This window comes from Oncorhynchus mykiss, chromosome 19 (genome assembly GCF_057628025.1).
Source record: "Oncorhynchus mykiss isolate SJ-2025 chromosome 19, ASM5762802v1, whole genome shotgun sequence".
NCBI classification, from domain to species: domain Eukaryota; kingdom Metazoa; phylum Chordata; class Actinopteri; order Salmoniformes; family Salmonidae; genus Oncorhynchus; species Oncorhynchus mykiss.
This window is the reverse complement of record NC_143040.1, coordinates 38,684,183-38,702,321: the sequence shown is the minus strand read 5'-3', so window position 1 is coordinate 38,702,321 and position 18,139 is coordinate 38,684,183. Positions and strand designations below refer to the sequence as shown.

General features: G+C 42.3%; 1 protein-coding gene across 7 annotated transcripts in view; it reads right to left on the bottom strand.

Annotated features, from left to right (window-relative positions):
- The window catches only part of LOC110497636 (protein PALS1), a 49,491-nt gene that overhangs the window by 11,929 nt on the left and 19,423 nt on the right, over positions 1-18,139 (bottom strand). For 2 of the 7 annotated variants that reach the window (XR_016488917.1, XM_021573876.3), the window contains exons 2-5: positions 15,860-15,981; positions 4,147-4,696; positions 2,798-3,006; positions 445-522 (exon numbers count right to left, since the gene is read on the bottom strand). Coding sequence is in view for 5 of the 7 variants with exons in the window: in XM_021573876.3 (XP_021429551.3) it covers positions 445-522; positions 2,798-3,006; positions 4,147-4,528 (669 nt within the window). In the remaining 2 variants the exon portion in view is untranslated. Of the gene's footprint in view, positions 1-444; positions 523-2,797; positions 3,007-4,146; positions 4,697-4,829; positions 4,963-8,607; positions 11,664-15,859; positions 16,113-18,139 lie in introns of those variants that run through there. The other 5 variants (XR_016488918.1, XM_021573878.3, XM_090210990.1 and 2 more) reach the window with 4 other exon arrangements.

Genomic DNA, 18,139 nt, shown 5'->3' with positions numbered 1-18,139 from the left:
TTCAGGTAGTACACTTCCCCTTTTCATCCGTTTCAAACGTTCCCTCCCTATTGAACATGCCCTGGTGTCTCAGAGGAGCAGCATCACCGTTGTAGATGTTGGGGCCAGACAGAGAAATCAGGTAACTCATCCACGTGTGAGAGTTAAAGAGAGCGAGATCAGGCCTTTGGCCCGGCTTCTGCCAAGAGATGTAGCCAATAGTTGATCACAGCTGAACCAACACAGTCCTGACCTGAAGAACCCCAGCCCTGAGATCCAGGATGATAAAAGGTTATACTGGGAGATAGACCGACGTTACACTGGGACAGGTTAAACAGAGATGCACGTTACACCTGACACAGGTTATACTGGCACCCAGATGCACCGCCATTAAAGTGGCACAGAGAGAGACAGGTTAAACTGAGACACAGAAATAGACAGAGTAGGAATGGATGGAGGCCTCACCTGGACATGTGGGGAAGAGAGCAGGGTGTTGAGCTCCAAGCCCTCCTTGTGTTGGCTGTTATAAACCATAGACTGTACCTGGAGGACACACCAGAACACAGGAAGTATAAGTATAGGAGCAGGGATGGGACACACCAACTTGAAAACACATCTGATGATTTACACCCGTTCTCTCAGATCAAAGAAACTGACCAAAACAGAGGACAGCAGCATCTACACAGGAAGGTCGGACAATCTGTCACGATTCTTCCCACCTTGATTCAACAGCTGCAATGCTTTTGTTCACCAAACTAGATGGCATACATGGGGTTTGTGTTAAAATAGTGTTGACTGGATTTAACTTTTTGGTTGTGGGGTGCTTTAGAACTGCCCCAGCAGCAGACCATGTTAGAGTAAGCAGTAAGACGGCCTCGGGCCCGGGTTCAGCTTTGGTTGTGTTCATTAGGGCACGCAACAGAACACATTTGAAAACGTTTTGCATTGAAAAGTCCAGATAGTCCTTCCATGTTTCAATACATTTTCTTCTAATTGGTGCCTTATGAACACGACCCAGTTTGAGTGCAGTCAGTCAAACCAGAATCGCTCTGGAGCTGACGTCACTGGGACCAGGTTAATGCAGTCAAGGCAGGGGGGGTCTGACACTAAGTTTATTGAGGTGGGGTTACACCATGGTGGCCCAATGGGGGAAAATAAAAACCCTCCTCACTTAAGTGGTCTCCTCCAGACCTAGGCTAATCCCACTATGCTGTTGTGGTAGTATTCCAGACTGACTAGGTAAGGCAAGGCGCTGGAGCAGTTGCCTCTCCCTCGCATGCTGCCTGCCTCACCTGGGACAACTTTAGAGATTTTTCTTGACCACCGGGATGCTTTATTTTGGCTATATGAACCCAGCGTGAACCGGGAAGAGTTCGCCCATTGGTGGTTGTGACTCTACCATAAGGTACACAATAGTGACATGGTCCACATAAGGGCTGGCCAATAGAAAACTCCCTACATACTAAGGGCACAACATTCAAGGCTGAAACACCTCTACCGTTGCTGTTTAAAAAAGGCCCAAGTTGATCTTGGAATAGGGATCATTTGGCATGGGAAAGGTATGTATATTATAGGACAATGTATTCCGTCCACATGCATACACACACACACACGGGGCAAATTCTGGTATTCCGACCCCATTTAAGCCCATTTTCTCCCGTTTGGTGCCTAATGAAAAAAACGGTGGTGGCTCTGGCTGGTGTCAGAGAGTCTATAATGGTGCAGGCAGCAGCCTCAGTGAGACAGAAACGCCCTATTGTGAGTGTCCTGTCTTGTCCAGGTCAGTGAGTTTCAGTTCTACGTCTGGGCTCTAATGATGGTGCTTGAGTACAAGAGCTGTTCTGTGCTGCTGGGGCAGAATGAGAGAACAGGAAAACAACAATAAACAAGTTTATTATTGAGTCTCATTAACACTTCTTCACACTACAGCGATTCCAGGCAACGAGGCGCTCTCCTCAATCAAGTGCCATTAGTGGACAAAACATTCAAAAAGTCATGTGGTACTTTGATGTGGTTTCTTGCCCATTAAAAACTTCTTACACTGCACAAACTCTGCTGAACTTCAACTTCAAGGCTAGTCGGCTACCTAATTTCAGCAACATTTTCCACAACTCCTACAAGTCGTACTTGATCGCTTGTGTGTGTTTCAGTGTGTGTGTGTGTTTATGTGCCTGCCTTAGTGTGCGTATTCCTGTCATTGTGTCACACAGACCCTCCTCAGTCCTCACTTTTTGGCCTGTTAGCTTGGCTTCAGATCAAGTTTGATGTCCCCCTCCCATTTCCTTCTATTCTAGTTCCCACGCAGTCTGAAATGGGTCTAAGACCAGTGGAGGGGTTGATTACAGGTATACAGGAGAATTATTCTGTATTATTGGACCCTCAGCCTACATCCTCTTCCCTAGCCCTACTCAGTATGCTCTGGGTAGATGTTGCCCACAGGCAACAGATCCTAGGATCAGCTTACTCCTCCACAAATCCTACCCTTAACCATGTTGAAGAAAACACTCCGGATCCGTGTCTAACGGAGTCTTCCGCTTTCCTCATGAGCCAGTTTTATTTTTTCTTCAGGGCAACATCTGTAGGCACAGATCTAGAAGCAGTTTACCTTTCGCAAGCCCTACAATCAACTATGACCTAGTAATACTGCAAACTGACTTGATATCAGCATCTGAGTCTCAGCTCCTGGACCTGGCCCTAAGAGCAGTGTGTGGGGAAGGGCGGGCTGGGTCGGTTCATGTGCTGCTGGGCCAGCTCTGTAAGCACAGCTCTATGATCAGCTAACCATAACACCCCAAACGGACTCCAGAGCAGGACTCACCTCTTGTGCCAGGCCCTGAGCGCGGTCTGTGTGTGGGAAGGGTGGGCTGGGCCTGTTCATGTGCTGGGCCACAGCGTTGTGGATGTTGAAGGCCTTCTGGAAGTCAGTCTTCTGGACCAGCTGCAGCACCAGCTCCACGTCCTCCTGGCTCTGGGCGTCAGACAGGCAGTGCTGCACCTGCTTTAGGGACATCAGCAGCTCCTCCAACTCTGTATGCAGGGAGAGTGGGGAAGGGGGAGAATCAGACATGCTATACAGACAGATCAACCATACATTACACAACAGCCAGAGACAAATGCTCAGATTCAAGAAAGAATTACAGTGAACTCATACAGGGATTATGGTCAAGACAGAACATTTATATCAGTGATACAACTCCAAAATAATCATCATATTCTTAAACCTTACCAGCTCTCTCAAATCCAGACCCCTCTCTTAGACATATCTGTCCAGTCTAACTAAGACCAAAATAAGGAGACGGTCTTGCGTGTGTGTAAAAGGGAGTATCTAAGTGGGAGGCTAGTCGTCTCATCTGATGGAGGATCTACTGTCACACGCCATTGACTTCACTGAGTACCTTCTGTCCTACATATTGTTTTCTTAGGCTAGGACCAGGCTATATGATAGGTATCATTTCAATACATTATTAACTTGGCAGGAGGAATGGTAGGGCAGTTGAAAGACAGGAGATGGGGCTGCAAAAGAAAATAAATGACAGAAAATGGAGGGCCAGAGAGCAGCCATTGCAGCCTGGGTCAGAATGTTTTGTAACAGTTTTTAATTAACACCCCCCCACCCGAGGAATGCTGCTACCACACACACACACCTCCTCACGTACCACCTCCTTCCTGCTCTCACTCCCTACTTCCCTCCCTCAGGCTCAGTCTTTCCCAGACCCCAGCCTCCCGATCATCAGAGAATTAAGTGGGAGTGAAGTAGGACTCCCTCAGAGAGCTTTAGAAGAAGAATGCACTGACTACAGGCCTATAGACTGCTGTGTGTATGTGTGTTTGGTCTCATTCATAAGCCTACCTGGAACAGGAAAAGTGAATTTGTGTTAAGAGTCTGAAGGAAAGCTAGAGGCCTATCCTGAATTCCAAATCGACCCTACCCCCATAAATCTGAAAGGATTGTCTTAAGCAAAATGGCACTTTCTTCACCTTGTTTTCAGAGCATAAATTTTACCATTCGATTTCAGGAAGAGACAGTCACTTGCTTGTTAGTACTTTATCCTTGCTAGTGCTCAAGGCTAAGGCCAAATAACTATTCTGTTCAGAATCACAACTTAATAGAACACTATTAAATTGTATGGCTTTGTTAAGAGTATTGTCATACTCAGTCCTACTCACCCAGTAGAGTAGGGGCCCCCAGGTTGGGTGGAAGTCCTATGGGCCCTACGGGGCCTTCAATGGGGTCGAAGGTGGGGTTATCGATGCCCACCTTGGGGTTCTGAGATAGCTTCTTGAGCCGTATGGAAGCATTAAGATCTAGCTCCTGTCTGTTCCTGCCATCCTCCTCCCTCCTCCTCCTCAGGTCCTCCTGGTGCTGACGGATCCTCTCCAGCTGGGCAGAGCGCCGCACAGGCAGGGTACGAGCACCCAGGTCCCCTGGGCAGTCCACTGCCATCTCCCTGTGCCACTGCTGGGGCTCCTCCTGGTTCGACTCGCCTCCTCCACTTCCTCCGCCGTCTGACTCAGTCACATGACCGTTCATATGCGATGTGGTCATCATTGCCACCCCTGTGCCTCCTCCTGTGTGTGTGTGTGTGTGTCTGCAGGTGGCTGGCTGGGGGAAGCACTATGAGGGGTGATCTCTGCGTGTCCTGGGCCCGGTGGCCATGACACCCTGACTCACTACTGATGACTCAACAGATGTTGGGATTCCAGGAGAGGGGGACACCTGAAGAACAGGAAGGGAGGAAAGGTTAGTATGGTACAGGAATGCTGTCACTCAGACAAATCACAACATAGTATGCACATTAGCGTGCCCTACACTAACAAACATTTAAACACAAGCAAAGAATTAGTCACACAATTCCACCAAAAATAATGAGCTTCTTAGACAATCACACACCACTCCTCCCCAGCCCCCAAACCCAATGTCGAAAACCTCTACCCACAATCCAATGTAAACAACCTAACACACTAAGCGGAAGACAGAAACTAAGCTATTTATCAGCACAGACCTAGCTACTATACTACCTTCCGCTCCGCTGCTCTCTACAGGGCCCTCCCTCTCTCCCTGTTTACCAGCTGGTTTAGACAGCACAGACCAAGGACGCCATTATCGCTCTGTTATCACATATTACACACGGTTTTAAACCAAACAAACCTTAGCGCCCTCTCTCTCTCACACACACACACACAGAAATTTCAACCCTTGACCCACAGACATACTCCCCAACAGATCTATCACACAAAGGGTAAGGAGTGAAAAATCTCTGCAGTTTTACCCTTCAATCTTACACACTAGAAGTAGGCCTCATCTAAACCACACACACTAGAAGCAGGCCTAATCTAAATCTTACACATTAGAAGTAGGCCTAATCTAAATCTTACACACTAGAAGTAGGCCTAATCTAAATGGTACATATTAGAAGTAGGCCTAAAAGATAATCTCAATCATGCCAGTGGGGTTATGACTGTTGGGTCACCTTGCACTGTATCAGTATACAGAGAACACATTTCAGTAGGACACACTTTGTCGCCACCTCAGGAACGGGGTTTGATACTGCGACCAAAACCGTCACATTTGCGACCGTTTGACTTGGCAGTGCAACACACTTTATTTTATTGGTCGCAAGGGTGCCAGTGACATTTTGGTTCACAAATATTTTAATACATTTTTTAAATCAACATGATTTATTCAAACAGTAATGTGCAAATAAGCAAAAATCAACCAACTTTCTGAAGAGGCGACATCGGCACAGAAACGCCCTTGTATGTCTATACTTTGTGTAGCCATATGTGATGCAAATGATAGCTTAACCATCTTCGGGTAGATGGAAAGGCTAGCAGAATCATGATTGTTTTCCGCATCAATCCAGTTTTGAAAGTGCGCAACAGACATAGGCGGAGTGGCCATAAGCCAAGCTTCCCCTAAAGTAAAATTGCCAAAATTATATAGCCTACTCCTGTCTAAACAGAAATACATTTAAAATAGGATACTACACCAGAAAGCATGATTTGACTAAAGGATTATCATCTTCTTTAAAAGAATAAGCTGTGGATTGTTTTAAAATCGCATTGCCTACAGTCAGAAGGGCCCGCAATTTGTTGAGTTGCGACTGTCAGTGAAAAGAATGGCATATCGCAATATTTCATCATAGTTTGGAAAGCAAATATTTATTGCTGTAAAGAGAAGACAATGAAGACTAATCTCTTTCATAGTTAGGCTTCTGCTCAATTTAGTATATGTTATTGGCACCAGCAGAGAGCATCAACCTTATCCCCGGTGAGTTCACATAACCAACAGAGAACATTGGATATTCAGTCATCATTGTTCGGCCAGTCTACATTTTTTCCCATGTATTTTCCCCATAAATAGACATACCATGTGTTTTAATAAAATAAACTACAGTACCAGTCAAGTCTGGACACCTACTCAAGGGTTTTTCTTTAAATTTACTATTCTCTACATTGTACAAAAACAATGAAGACATCAAAACTATGAAATAACACATATGGAATCAGGTAGTAAGCAAAATAGTGTTCAATCGAAAAAAAAAAAAGAGATAATTCAAAGTAGCCACCGTTCGTTCGCCTTAATGACAGCTTTGCACACTCTTGGCATTATCTCAACCAGCTTCAACTGGAATGCTTTTCCAACAGTCTTGAAGGAGTTCCCACATATGCTGAGCACTTGTTGAATGCTTTTCCTTCACTCTGCAGTCCAACTCATCCCAAACCATCTCAACTGGGTTGAGGTCGGGTGATTGTGGAGGCCAGGTCATCTGATGCAGCACTCCTCACTCTCCTTCTTGGTCAAATAGCCCTTACACAGCCTGGAGGTGTGTTGGGTCATTGCCCTGTTGAAAAACAAATGATAGTCCCACTAAGAGCAAACCAGATGGGATGGCGTATCGCTGCAGAATGCTGTGGTAGCCATGCTGGTTAAGTGTGCCTTGGATTCTAAATAAATTCCCAACAGTGTCACAAGCAAAGCACCCCCACACCATCACCTCCTCCTCCATGTTTCACAGTGGGAACCACACATGTGGAGATCATCCATTCACCTGCTCTGCATCCCACAAAGACACAGCAGTTGGAACCAAAAATCTCACATTTGGACTCATCAGACCAAAGAACAGATTTCCACCGGTCTAATGTCCATTGCTCGTGTTACTTGGCCCAAGCAAGTCTCTTCTTGTTATTGGTGTCCTTTAGTGGTTTCTTTGCAGCAATTTGACCATGAAGGCCTGATTCACAGTGTCTCCTCTGAACAGTTGATGTGGAGATGTGTCACTTTAACTCTGTGAAGCAGTTATTTGGGCTGCAATCGGAGGTGCTGGTAACTCCAATGAACTTATCCTCCTCAGCAGAGGTAACTCTGGGTGTTCCTTTCCTGTGGCGGTCCTCATGAGAGACAGTTTCATCATAACGCTTGATTTTTGCGACTGCACTTGAAGAAACTTTCAAAGTTCTTGAAATTTTCCACATTAATACTTGAAGGTCAGTTAAAGTAATGGACTGATATAACTATCTACTTTCACCTCTAATTTAGATATATTTCTGCTTATCATTTTCAACATTTGGTAGGTCATGATAATTTCTGACATGGTTTGCCATTTGTTTGTCAACTATAGTTCAACACATTCAGCTTCTCTTATGTTAACTTGTTGCCCTAGAAGACTAAATAAAGTAATACTCACCAGAATAATGTATTTCGATAGAATGAATGCATTAGTAATCTAACACCTGTAAAGTTGTCAGTTTCGTTTAGGGACCGGGGAGAAAAAACTATTTTAAAAGTGGAAAAATTGTTTCTGTGCAAAATGTCCAAATGTCATCCGTTTGACCGGTTTTAAGGAAATTAAAAGCTGAGAAAAACTATGAAACATGTTTCTGACTTCAATTCCTCTTGGATACATATTACATGTGGTTGGAACACTGTCTGCTTGAATAACAGTGTCACACTCACATTCCTATTTTCTCAAGAGAAGCTGAAAGAAATCACATTTTCCCACTCCTGTTCCTGTGACAAAATTAACATTAGTGATATCATTTTACTGCAAGAAATGCATAATTCTGCAGGAGTTAATATTATATTACGCTACATGTGAGTTTATAGGCCTACAGTCAGTCACTATTCCATTTAACCCATACAAATTTAAATTAGGAATATACTGTTTATTCATGGGTTCAGGGATATGTGAGAGGAATATCAAAAGGTGCATGTAAATTGCTTATCCTGGAATTGGATAAGCCATTTACAATTTTTTGTTGAAGTGATATCATTTTGGTATATCAAGTATAGTTTTTTTTATTCTGCTCTAGATCAGTGGTTCCCAAACTTTTTATAGTCCTGTACCCCTTCAAACATTCAACCTCAAGCTGCGTACCCCCTCTAGCACCAGGGTGAGCGTGCACTCAAATGTTTTTTTTTTTGCCATCATTGTAAGCCTGCCACACACACACTATACAATACATTTATTAAACATAAGAATGAGTGTGAGTTTGTCACAACCCGGCTCGTGGGAAGTGACAGAGCTCTTATAGGACCAGGGCACAAATAATAATAAATCATTTTGCTCTTTATTTAGCCATCTTACGTATAAAACATTTGTTAATCGAAAATAGTGAATAACTCACCACAGGTTAATGAGAAGGGTGTGCTTGAAAGGATGCACAACTCTGCTGTATTGGAGTCTCAGTCTTAAATCATTTTCCCCACACAGTCTGTGCCTGTATTTAGTTCCCATGCTTGTGAGGGCCGAGAATCCACTCTCACATAGGTACGTAGTTGCAAAGGGCATCAGTGTCTTAACAGTGAGATTTGCCAAGGCAAGAAACTCTGACCACAGCCCTATCCAGAAATCTGGCAGTGGCTTCTGATTAAATTATATTTTCACAGAGCCGCTTGTTGCAATTTCGATGACTCTCTTGTTCAGATATCAGTAAGTGGACTGGAGGTAGGGCATGAAAGGGATAACGAATCCAGTTGTGTCGTCCGTTTCACCCAGCTCACTCAGGTGCTTCACTATATCACATTTGACATTGTCCATAAGCTTGAGTTCATTTGCACACAGAAAACATTCAAACCAGGATGGAAAGACCTGTGTGTTGTCCTTGTTAATGCAGACAAAAAATATCTCCAACTTCTTAATCATAGCCTCAATTTTATCCCGCACATTGAATATAGTTGGAGAGTCCCTGTAATCCTAGATTCAGATCATTCAGGCGAGAAAAAACATCACCCAGATAGGCCAGTCGTGTAAGAAATTCGCATCATGCAAGCGGTCAGACAAGTGAAAAGTATGGTCAGTAAAGAAAACTATGAGCCCATCTCTGAATTTAAAAAAAACTTGTCTATACTTTGTTGTAAAAGCGTTACATGGTCGCTGCCCATATCATTGCAAAGTTAACCATTTGTACTGTAGTGTCCAAAACATCTTTCAAGCGGTCAGGCAATCCCTTGGCAGCAAGAGCCTCTAGGTGGATGCTGCAGTGTACACAGGTGGCATCGGGAGCAACTGTTTGCAAGCGCGTTTCCACTATGGTTCCTCCTTTAAAAGTTGCAGCGTACTGCGGTGCAGCTTGCATGGTGCTGCAGAATTCTATGGTACGTTATTAAGTGTGAACCACTGGTAGCATTAATGCTTGTTAGTGCTAGTTTGACCACCAGAGGGCATCTTTGAGAAGCATTTGATAGCCTTCAATAATGGCTGAACAAGAGAATTTGGGCAAACGGGAGACCGGGCTTCAATTCCCAGACAGAGAGGAAGCAGTAGGCTGTCCTTGTAAATAAGAATTTGTTCTTAACTGACTTGCCTAGTTAAAACTTCTTGAAACTAGGGGGCACTATTTTCATTTTTGGAAAAATAACATTCCCAAAGTAAACAGGCTATTTTGTCAGGACAATATGCTGGATTATGCATATAATTGACAGCTTAGGATAGAAAACACTCTAAAGTTTCCAAAACTGTAAAAATATTGTCTGTGAGTATAACAGAACTGATATTGCAAGCGAAAGCCTGAGAAAAATCCAATCCGGAAGTGACTCATGTTTTGAAAGCTCTGCGTTCCGATGCGTCCCTATTGAGCAGTGAATGGGCTATCAACCAGATACAGCATTTTGACGTAGTTTCACGCCTTTATGTTGAAGAATGAGCGTAAGCGACTATATTGCGTAAGTGGTCATCTGATGGCTCTCAGAGTGATTCTTGCGTAAAAGAGAGAGGTAGCCATTTTTCTTCTCGGTCCTACTGAAAAGCGAATTGTCCCGGTTGATTATAAACAACGTTTGCCATGTTTCTGTCGATATTATGGAGCTAATTTGGAATATTTTTCGGAGTTGTCGTGACCGCAATTTCCGGTCGATTTCTCAGCCAAACGTGAAGAACAAACGGAGCTATTTCGCCTACAAAAATTATATTTTTGGAAATAAAGGAACATTTGCTATCTAACTGGGAGTCTCGTGAGTGAAAACATCCGAAGCTCATCAAAGGTAAACGATTGAATTTGATTGATTGATTTCGTGACCAGGTTGCCTGCTGCTAGCTAGGCATAATGCTATGCTAGGCTATTGATAAACTTACAAAAATGCTTGTCTTGCTTTGGCTGTAAAGCATATTTTCAAAATCTGAGATGACAGGGTGACTAACAAAAGGCTAAGCTCTGTTTCACTATATTTCACTTGGGATTTCATGAATAGGAATATTTTCTAGTAATATTTATGTCCGTTGTGTTATGCTAATTAGTGTCAGATGATGACAACGCTCCCGGACCCGGGATGGGTAGTTATAAAGGTTACACTAAGTGCATTACATTTCTGCACCCTAATTTTCAAATTCTAGTCTAAACAATACCCAAACGGAGATTAAGTGAAAATAAAACATCTCATTGATTTACCAAGACCAGTCCCCATGCTTGTCTCAGAGCAGTGTGAAACGGTGCTGAAATAGCTATAGGCTATTGCTTCCAACTTCAATATGCTCTTTAAATAAAGAAGACCTACTCAACACTAGTGAGACTCATGTCACCTACGGTAGACCTACAGTATACGGAAAAATATGACATGACTCTCCGCCAATAATTACAGAGGATATTTCTGTAATTCAGTGATATTTATTCCCATAGTAATTTGTTATGGATCCATAACTAAATAAACATTGGCATTTTTAAAGAGTATTTTATCATTATTTTATTCAATGAAAGCATAACGATATCATTATCAGTTACATTGTTGTAGTTTGAACATGCAGACTGGCGCTAAGAACAGAACATTTCCCTAGTTAGCGCCATTATTAGTGCAATGCCCCTTAAATATTTGACATGATTTCATTTTCAAATAATGTGAAATGAGTGAGAAAAAGGCCATTCTTGAACATTATTACTAATTTGTAAATAAAGCCAGTTTGTTATTTATAACTATTTATGTTTTTAGAGGGAGAAAAAACAGAAACCTACAGTCTCAGGGGTCTCTCAGTCGAGGCTGGCACGGGTATTGAACCAGAATCTATAGCAACACAGCTTGCAACGGTCTTGAACCATTGTGCCACTCAGGCACTGTACAACATGACTGGTCAGGAGTGGCCTACAGTCAGAGAAAAAAAATCTTTAAATAAAATCTTAGTTTAACATCAGTTTCTGTAGGTAATACTGAAGTCGTGCATAATTATCAGTTTCTATTTAGGTTTATGTTGCCCATTCATTGTCAGACACACAGTGGGACCCAAAAGCATAAGAGGTCAACCGACTATGATTTTTCAACACCGATACCGATTGGAAAACCAAAAAAAGCAGATATAGGTTGTAGTTATTACAGGACTCAATCTCTCTATACCATTTGTATTTCCTATACCTTTGACTATTGGATGTTCTTATAGGCAGTTTAGTATTGCCAGCCTAATCTTGGTAGTTGATAGGCTTGAAGTAATTAACAGCGCTGTGCATCCCAGCACTGCTTAGAGCTGCTGTTTGAATGAATGCTTACGAGCATGCTACTGCCTACCACCACTCAGTCAGACTGCTCTATCAAATATCAAATCATAGACTTAATTTTAATATAATTAACACACAGAAATACAAGCCTTTGGTCATTAATATGGTCAAATTTATATGAAATACGGAACCGTTCTGTATTTTATCGAACAGGTGGCAACTTTAAGTTTAAATATTACTGTTACATTGCACAACCTTCAATCTTATGTCATAATTACTTAAAATTCTGGCAAATTACGGTCTTTGTTAGGAATAAAAGGCCTTCCAACAGGTCGCAACGAGCCAGGCGGCTCAAACTGCTGCATATACCCTGACTCTGCTTATACTAAACGCGAGAGAAATGACAATTTCCCTAGTTAATATTGGCTGCTAACATTACATTTCTATAAACTACATATGCAGGTTTAAAAAAATACATTGATTTTAAGAAAGGCAGCGATGTTTATGGTTACGTACATTATTGCAACAATTGGGCTTTTTTCACAAATGCGCTTTTGTTAAATCATCAAGTTGACCAAGCTGTGGTTCGATAAATTAACAGGCAACCCCATTGATTATATGCAACGCAGAACAAGCTAGTTAACCTAGTAATACAATCAACCATGTGTTGATTGTGATTGTGAAGATTGATTTTTTATCTTAATATAAGACCAGTTTAAATGATAGCTAGCAACTTACCTTGGCTACTTGCAGCCGCAAGGTCATTTTGATGCTGCATTCACGTAACAAGTGGTCAGCCTGACACGCAGTCTCCTTGTGGATTGCAATGTAATCGGCATCCAAAAAGGGAGATTACCGATTGTTATGAAAACTTGAAAATCGGCCATGCCGATTAACTTCGAGTGTAGGGAGCAGTATTTTCGTTTTTGGCTAAAAAACGTACCTATTTGAAACTGCCTATTTCTCAGGCCTAGAAACTAGAATATGCATATAATTGCCAGATTAGGATAGAAAACACTAAAGTTTCCAAAACTGTCAAAATATTGTCTGTGAGTATAACAGAACTGATATTGCAGGCGAAAACCTGAGGAAAATCCAACAAGGATTTAATGGGATATCAACCAGATTCCTCTTTAGACATAGTTTCAGGCTTTTATTTAAAAAAATGAGCGAGAAAGAATCCATCGCGTCAGTGGGTGGCTGGGTGCCAGCAGAGTTTTCATGCGCAACAGCCATTTTCTCTCTCTCTCCTATGGAAGAAGCTACATTCCGATTGACATATTATCGATTATATATTGTAAAAACAACCTGAGGATTGATTATAAAAAACATTTGACATCTTTCTACGCACTTTACGGATACTATTTGGAATTTTCGTCTGCGATGTCGTGACCGCTCGAGCCTGTGGATTTCTGAACATAAAGCTCCAAACAAATAGAGGTATTTTGGATATAAAAATAATCTTTGTGGAACAAAAGGAACATTTATTGTGTAACTGGGAGTCTCGTGAGTGCAAACATCCGAAGATCATCAAACATCCGAAGATCAAAAGGTAAGCGATTTAATTTATTGCTTTTCTGACTTTCGTGACCAATCTACTTGGCTGCTAGCTGTTTGTAATATTTTGTCTATTGAGAGAGATGTGCTTACATAAATGCTTGGATAGCTTTCGCCGAAAAGCTTTATTGAAATCTGACACACCAGGTGGATTAACAACAAGCGAAGCTGTGTTTTGCTATATTGCACTTGTGATTTCATGAAAATTAAATATTTTTAGTAATTTAATTTGAATTTGGCGCTCGGCAATTTAGCGGATGTTGATGAAAATGATCCCGCAAACAGGATGGGTGCGTCAAGAAGTTAATCGGTCGACCTCTAATAATCAGTGCTCTAACTCCCCCCTGCGCTGGTCTGGAGCAATGAAGTGGTGACGCAGGGTACCGTACTAAACCACAAATTACCTCTAAGTACAACTTTTAAAGGAGGAACCACTGTATTTCTCAATATCATGGCTTTTGCGCCAGCAGTACAGATAACACATCTTGACCACCAAAGTCCATTTGATGTCACAAAGTTGTCCAGTACTTTAAAAATATCCTCTCATGTTGTCCTGGTTTCCAGAAGAGGATGTCTTCCTTAATTGACCCCCATGAACGTAACGGACATATACCAGGAGCTGTGCCAGGCCCGCCACGTCTGTTGACTCATCCAGCTGTAACACAAATAATTCACTGGCTTGTATGCATAGCAGTAAGTGTTACAAAACATTTCCTGCCATGTCACTGAAACAGTGTTGTTTGATGAAGACATTGTCTGTATAGTTTTTGGACCTTTTGCCCCAGCATTGCCCCAGCCATATCCGCGGCAGCAGGAAGAATTAAGTCCTCCACAACAGTATGGGGCTTGCCTGTCCGAGCCATTCGGTATCTCACCATATAAGACGCTTCTAGCACCTTCTTATTAAATGCTATGTTGCTTTTATACGTCTTACTACTCAAAAGTCATCTTTATTCTCGCTCAAAAAACTCCTGTGGCTTATTTTTCAAATTGTCGTGTTTTGTTTAAATGCCTGCGCAAGAGTGAAGGTTGCCCACGAGAGAGTAACGGTTAACGTGATTGGATGTTAATTACTTGACTAGGCTACCTATATTTGACATTGAAACGAGGCTACTAAGGTGAGAAAAAAAAACTAACGCAAATGTATAGCCTCGTTGGAAAATCTAAATGTACTGTTTGCAAAAGCAAAGATTTTTTTTATAGTTTTGTTTTTAAAATGTGAATCACATTTTTATTTGGCGTACCTCCGACGGCATTGGGAATACTCGCTCTTGACGATTTGTCAGAAAAGAACACACGGCACTTTGAAATCTGCAATAGATTTTGCACTTCATTTTAACAGTCTTATCTGTTACGATAAATCTATCCAAATAAAGGTAAGGACACAAGGGAAAGCTCATTTAAAAGATGGACGCCAATGCCATCCTCCTCTCTTTCATGTTGCCGAAATGGTCTATCACTGTCATACAGTACACGCTTTTAGTTGTTGTTGTCCTAGACTACCTGGCTAAAATGCTTACATTCATTATTAGCCTGGTTCTGTATGAAATGCAGGCACATTATAGGACACAAGCCATTTATCATTATTTATTCATTTTTAATTGCTGCGACCAAATCATGTGCTGGTGCCATCAACTGAAAAAGCCCCAGTGGAAAAAGTTGGTTGTCTTCCTGCAGGGTTCTACACCAACACCAGCCAAATCAAGTGTCTCTCTCCCCCTCCCACCCCTCTCCCTCATTCCCACAGGCCCAGCGCTGGTCACATGACCCCGGATGCTAGGAGAATAGATAACCTTTGTCCCTCCATCCGTGGATCTGCCCCCCCTTCTCCACATGCCAGTCACATTCCTATCTACGTAGTTAGTCCAACTCCGAGCTGGACACAAACACAAACCTCAGGATATGTACTAACGGGCTGTGCGTCACAGACACTTAGTCTACTGTTTTAAGAACAAAATAGACATGCTGACGAGAAAACGATTAACAATATGTACAACAAGTACTGAAGGTCCCCATTAGTAACACCAAGTCCACAAAGAACACCCTAACCGCAAAGCAGCCTGTAGTACTCCTGTGTGTTGGCTGGTTGGACACAATTAAATCTGCTCTGTCATCCTAACCTCCGGGCCCCTCCTTGTCTCACACAACCCCCCCTACTCTTTCTTTACTCCCCCTTTTTTCGTTTGGGCGCCCCCTCTCTGCATTGGCTTCTCTGTTGTGTGGAGATTACTGTGCTGCAAAAGTCCCAGACACGTCTCCATGACAACAGCTTTGTCAGCGGGCGGGAGGTCCCCACTCCACAGCCCTGAAAAATAAGGAGGCAAAACAAAGACAAACACACACACAAGAAGGGGGCGGACTGTCAAATAAGGAAGAGGAGAAATATAGGGTCCTATGTCCTTACCCAAATGTTGGTTGGTTAGTTGGTGCTCTATAGTATTAGATCAGCTGAGGGCTCTCCTCTCTGTATATAACCTCCAGGTAGTGGGTCTTCTCCCAGGCTGTGGATCAGTGGCTATCCCCCTCCTAGGATCAACTGGCAGGCACTCAGTCAGCTAGCGCAGTCAGGGGGAACTGAGAGGACCAGGGAAGGGAGGTGGCAGGGGGGGTTGGGTGCACTGGTGTGTTTCGATTCCTCAAGGTATTATCTGCTGGAACTGTGAAGGTATTTTTTTTATTATTGTAGAAGGTAGTAGTATGGGGAATCTACTTATGAAGATATACTGTTGAAGTCGGAAGTGTACATACACCTTAACCAAATACATTTAAACTCAGTTTTTCACAATTCCTGAAATTTATAGTTAGTTAACAAGAAATTTGTGGAGTGGTTGAAAAACGAGTTAATGACTCCAACCTAAGTGTATGTAAACTTCCGACTTCAACAGTATGTAGGAAGTTGCCCGAGGGAGAAAATATGACCCACTTCTGAGATGTCACTCAACTGCTGAAATCAAGAGTTGGGAAGAACATAACACAGGCGCACGAGCGTACACACACGCGCACCGCCCCCGCGCTGGGGCCTGTGCTGTCTCAGAGGTCAAATCGTCCTTGTGACAGTAGAAAATAGCCATGATGCAAATTGTAAAAATGCAAAACAGCCTAGGAACACCATTCCTGAGCAAAACATAAGGGACCTATTGTTAGGGTGTGTGTGATCACAGTGTAAACGTCAAACCTTACTACATTTGAAGAGTGAAGGAGAGGGTTAGATAAAGGGCGCCCGTCCTGTTTGATATCGGAAGAGCAGGAGTGTACACAACAATCATACACAATTTAAGTTAAATGTAACAATTTCTACTAGATAGCCCACACTCACCTGCACAAAGTATTGTAAACAAACACCTATAAAAGACTGGATGCAGTCAAATGTTGGTAAGAGGGTGGCACTAGCCATCCCATGGTTGTGGGTTTAATGTATGGCCTATCAGATACATACACGCACCCAATTCATTGAAATCATGCAAAATTGCTTTTCCAAAAGACACAGAAAAATAACAATTGTCAGTTCATAAATTCATATGACTCAGACAGTGCATTCGGAGGGTATTCAAACCCCTTCACTTTTTCCACTGTTAAGTTATAGCCTTATTCTAAAATTGATTCAATTGATCCCCCCCCCCCCCAACAATCTACACACAATACCGCATAATGACAAAGCAAAAACAGGTTGACATTTTTGCAAAGAAATTTACTAATGAGATGCTATTGAGCCCACACTACTACACTGTCTGAGCCAAGGATTACATGCTTTCTGGTAAGTTTTGATTACAATACTGGGTCGGATGAATACATTTTATATGACATACATGATTTTTTTGTTAACTTGTAAAAAGTAGCCTACAGCAAAGTGTGTTTAAAACATTAACTTGTCAACCATTTCTGCTAGTTAGTTTTTGCTACCATGTGGGTTTTAGCTTGCTTGTGCCTGCTAACTGAGGAGTGTTAATTCACCTGTTTCCATACATGTTTCATTTTAAAACATTTATCTTACGAATGAGTTGTTTAATCTCACTGCTTAACTTTTATGGGACAGGGGGCAGTATTTTCACTTTTGGATGAATAGCGTGCCCAAACTGAACTGCCTCCTACTCTGTCCCAGATGCTAATATATGCATATTATTATTAGTATTGGATAGAAAACACACTGAAGTTTCTAAAACTGTTTGAATGATGTCTGTGAGTATAACAGAACTCATACGGCAGACAAAATTCTGAGAAGAAATCCAAACAGGAAGTGAGAAATCGATTTTCAAAACATTGCCTATTCAAATCCCTGATAGTTATGGATGTGCTAGCACTTCCTAGGGCTTCCACTAGATGTCACCGCCTTTAGATCCTAGTTTTAGGATTCTACTATAAAAGGAGGGGCTCATAGGAGCTCTTTTCGTGAGTGGTCTGGCAGAGAGCCTCGGTCTCATGACGCACGCTCCCGACAGAGTATGCTCTCGTTCCAGTGCTTTTCTTCAGACAATGAAATTCTCCAGTTGGAACCTTATAATTTAAGTTAAAAACATCCTAAAGATTGATTGCAAACATCATTTGACTTGTTTCTACGACCTGTAACGGAACTTTTTGAGTTTCTGTCTGGAGGAAGTGCTCGCTCCTCATGAAGACAGATTACTGGGCTGAACACGCTAACAACAAGTGGCTAAATGATGGTCTTTATGGAACTTTACGGAACAAA